This window comes from Wasmannia auropunctata, unplaced genomic scaffold, assembly GCF_000956235.1.
Source record: "Wasmannia auropunctata unplaced genomic scaffold, wasmannia.A_1.0 LD334508.1, whole genome shotgun sequence".
NCBI classification, from domain to species: domain Eukaryota; kingdom Metazoa; phylum Arthropoda; class Insecta; order Hymenoptera; family Formicidae; genus Wasmannia; species Wasmannia auropunctata.
In genome coordinates this window covers 1,684,490-1,688,670 of record NW_012028382.1, presented here as the reverse complement: position 1 = coordinate 1,688,670, position 4,181 = coordinate 1,684,490, and the positions used below count along the sequence as shown (strand labels likewise).

At 35.2% G+C, this 4,181-nt stretch overlaps 1 protein-coding gene across 2 annotated transcripts; it reads left to right on the top strand.

Annotated features, from left to right (window-relative positions):
- Window positions 1-430: 430 nt before the first annotated feature.
- Window positions 431-3,159, top strand: LOC105458568. 2 transcript variants are annotated; one of them, XM_011703989.1, is made up of 4 exons: window positions 431-630; window positions 714-1,007; window positions 1,389-1,651; window positions 1,752-3,159. In XM_011703989.1, exons 2-4 carry the CDS (start codon window positions 925-927, stop codon window positions 2,342-2,344), a joined length of 939 nt encoding a protein of 312 aa, XP_011702291.1. In that variant the 5' UTR covers window positions 431-630; window positions 714-924; the 3' UTR covers window positions 2,345-3,159. The 2 variants fall into 2 exon arrangements, with proteins under 2 accessions (XP_011702291.1, XP_011702290.1); XM_011703988.1 differs by having other exon boundaries at window positions 709-1,007.
- The last annotated feature ends 1,022 nt before the right edge of the window (window positions 3,160-4,181 follow it).

The following is a 4,181-nucleotide window of genomic DNA, read 5'->3' as shown; positions in this document are numbered from 1 at the left end:
GCTTCCGACGCACGACGCGAGTCAACGCGAACGAACCGGGACGAGCCGGGCCGAGCAGACGCGTTTTGCGCGGACTAATCGCGAATTTTCGACTCGTAAATTTTCCTGATGATTTTTCCCGGGGCGACGCGAGCCGCCGCGGTACGGCCTACTAAAATGTGGTTCGAGTCTCTGCTAAGTTGGGTTCGAGTCTTTGCTAAATGGAGTTTGAGTCTCCGCTACATTCATATATTTTACCAGAGAGGATCCCTCTCTGATTTTACTCAGAGGAGCAGGCTCAAACGCCTCAAACCCCACTTAGCGGAGACTCAAACCTCACTTAGCGAAGATACAAAACTCACTTACAGAGAGGGATCCTCTCTGCTTGTGCGCATGCGCCGAGATAGGAACGCCACCAGTCTAGACGATATTAAAGTTTCTAGTTCTAGGATCGCTGCGTATCGTGCGCATGTGCCGTCAGCTGATCAGTAGCCATTTGTGATTGTCAGTCTTTATGATTATCAACATGGCGTAATCTTTTATTATATTAGCAATATTGCGTTTATTCGTTGCTATTTCCGTCGAAAGTAGTAGCAGATTATAATTATGCAGATTATCATTAAACTCTCATCTATAAACATCAACAGCCAAGTAAGTATTGATCCAATTTTGCACATCTGTTTTCGTTGTACATTAATAAATGTATCCTAAGTGTTTGCGAAATTGCAGATTAGTCAAACGGTAACGAAACTCTAAAAACCGAACTGCTGCTACTAATTTTTCGTATTATACAACTGTACAAACAATAGCACGTATACCCAATATGCAAGGGTAATATGGATAACAAAGCATCATTTGGCATGTCATTTTGTGCAATCGTATATTATTAATTAACATAAAGAGAATTTAAGCTTGTTATTGGATTTACACAAAATTTGTACGAGGATGGACACTTCGAGGCAGCAGGACAGATCTCTCGGTAGTGGAATTTCATTGCCGCAATGGATGAAGGGGAGAATGGATAACAGGTAGGTTCTACATTCCATAACTTTTATCACTTGACATATTTTTATGGAGATATTCCTATAACAATTGGTACATAGTTGCGGACGATTAATATAATGTAATATTGGATGTCTGTTTGAAGTTGTCATTGCATTATGTGCATGTACATACTTGGCACCTCGCCAAATTAGCTCATGTATTATTTATAGTTAAACGTTTGTATATATTCTGTTGGATAAATTGTTTCTTCTAAAACTGTATACGTATCATTATTGTCTTATACAAAATATGAGATCCAAATTTATTTAGTTGAATTAGCTGAATAAAGTATTTATGTCAGTCACAATATGAATTTATTTTGTACAGACGTAATTTCACATATAATTATATATATATTTTTTTAGATTTGATTTTGACGAAGCCGCATTCAGTCCACCATCTTATGACGATAGTTTCTTTTATGCAAGATATCCAAGATCGCAAAATACTCAACCGCAACACGGATTGAAGCACATCGTAACTGAGGTTTTAAATGAAAACATTGCGAGCTCCACAAATCAGATAACAAATGAAAAATCCATTTCTGACTTGAAGGAAGTCAAGCAGATTGATTTCAGCAAACATCCGTTACCATGTCAACCATTTATACCGGTCGCAAATAACATAGGTATATTTATAAAAAATATGTTCTTTCAAAATGTAATATCGATTAACACATTCTTCTCTAATCTGAAAATCTGACTAACTCATTCTTGTTATTGCTTTAGCTGGTGAGGTCAAGATACACAGAGCTTCGGCGATCGGAAATGTGAAACCCAAGTCACAGGGGACGGATGACGGTTTTCATGGTGAACCGGCTCTTTGCGGCAAATCGATCGTTCATGTAGCTAGTCAAATGATGTCTGGTAAATTCACCAAGGTATTCACGCCGGATTCGCGTTCTCAGCAGATGGAGAGTTCAATGAAGAGCGTCAGCAAGTCGTTGCCAGCGACACCGCTGACATCACCGACAGGCACTCCAGACAGTTCCCCGAAGGCACGCAGGAAGATTCACAATCGATACTTCACGGGTGCGTTTGTACCGGATAGAGAAAAGTATCAGGGTAATTGGATTTTGGGCAGCATATTGGGTCAATCCAGAGAGGTTATTACAGCAAAGATAGACGAGGAGGACGAGTTGTTTCCGGATATGGAGCCATGCAAGCCGCTCAATCGCAAAAAGTCGATATCTTCGCAAAATCTTACGTATATCGGGAAAGAAGAAAAATCGGCGGATAAGACGTCCGTTTACGTAAATGTACTCGAAGCTAAACCGTCTGAATTAAGAGAGATGAATTTTTGGTCTCCGACTTCCATGTGAAGTTTTACACTTCGTTTAATTTTAACTTGCATAGTTATTAATGATGCTTCTACCAAAGCATATTTAGATGAATTTAGTTTGATTCCTGGTTATTAATGCACATAGCTGTAAATTTAGCTCATCATACTACTAATTTGACAACATTTCGTACGAGATTGATGCATAATCGTATATTTTAATTGGATTCTTTTACAATTTTATAATCTTTAAAAAGACGAGCCAGCAGTATTTGACTATTCAAAACACGACAGAATTGCGTTGTAACTATATTTAAAATATGTTATTGCTTTTTTTTTTATCAGTTATTTTTTTCCATTATTAAAAAATGAGTTATATATATGTTTAAAAAAAAAATTTACTCTATATTATATTTGTATTATATAAGTATTTACGTAGTTGTGTTATCCGTGCCTTCACTGTCAAGAATGCTTTGAGAGTTGAAGATGCGATACGGTCTGTTAATTAACTATCTTACCTATTTACAAATAATCGCTATCTTATATTGTAATTACTTATTCTCCGTGCGCGTTGCAAACTGTGGCATAATTGAGACATATTGAAAGTATTAAATCTTACGAGGTCAAGAGCATTTGAACATCCAATGCCGTGTATTGTAAAATGTGATAAAATGAATGTAGCAAATGTATGCTATGAGAAATCTAAATTATACACAACCATTATAAATTCTACTATTGAAAATTTGCACGAGGAGTAAAAGATAAATTTTTATCAAGCACACAGATGAGTTATATACAAATATAAACAACCTATGTGAACAGTCTTATGCCAATAAAATTATGAAATAACATTTTATACATATGTCCTCATTGTTTTAATAAATGCATGAAGTGGTAATTAAACCTTTATTGGACAATTTAAAGCTTGGTTTATACAGGCTGTTTTGCTGAAATTCTATAAAGTTCCAAACATTGATTTCAATACTTTTGTTCATAAAGTTGTTACGAACTAAATTATGTTAAATTTAGTTGTCCAATGATTTAATTGTCTCCAATTCATACGTCTACATAAACTAGGCTTTAAACCCAGCTTAAAGGTTTGAATTTAACAGATTCAATTTTAGTGATCAATAATTTAAATCAACTAAATCTGAATGATCAGATACGTATATTTATAGATTAAAACAAAATTATTAACGTTCAGATATTTTCAAGCAAATGATGAGGGATTATATAATTGGAAACACTAGTTTTATTATTAAATTAAATCCTAATGATAAGTATTTATATAGACTAAAACAAAATTATTAATGTTCAGATGTTTTCAATCAAATAATGTGGTTATATAATTGGAAGCACCCTAGTTTTTTAGTTTTTTTTTTTAGTTTTTTCTTCAAAAAGAACATGAATGGTCGAAGCAGGTCAGATTAGGTTAATGTCACATACCCAGTCACGATTCTCGCGTTGTGTAGTCATTTGCCGCCCAAAATCACGCTGATATCGAGAAGTTATTTAATTTCTTCCTTCTTTCGTACGATCTCTGTGAGATGCTTCACGATCCCACGGATGAGACGCACAGAAAACCACGACAATTCAGAAATACGCCGCTGCAGAAATATGTTCGGTTCGCGTCGCTATTCATAACCCTTTGGTACGCGGGAGCAATGTTCATTTCCTACAAAAGAAAGTAGGTATCCTTTTACATATACTCGTGTAAATATTCTCCAAACATGAAGTCTACGATTTGCATTATTTATTTATATTCAATTTCAATAAATCTCGGTAAGATTAAGGTTAAGGTACTTAGCGACTGCAAAACATGTATCTATATCTAAACAGGTGCACAAAAGCTTATTTTTAAATGCTTTTTTTTCATAATA

What these genes read in the sequence shown, in the direction of transcription:
- LOC105458568 (XM_011703989.1), top strand. Translation starts at nt 925, where the DNA reads ATGGACACTTCGAGGCAGCAGGACAGATCTCTCGGTAGTGGAATTTCA. An exon ending in AAGGGGAGAATGGATAACAG is followed by an intron (nt 1,008 to 1,388) that starts GTAGGTTCTACA and finishes ATATTTTTTTAG; the next exon opens with ATTTGATTTTGACGAAGCCG. An exon ending in ACCGGTCGCAAATAACATAG is followed by an intron (nt 1,652 to 1,751) that starts GTATATTTATAA and finishes TTATTGCTTTAG; the next exon opens with CTGGTGAGGTCAAGATACAC.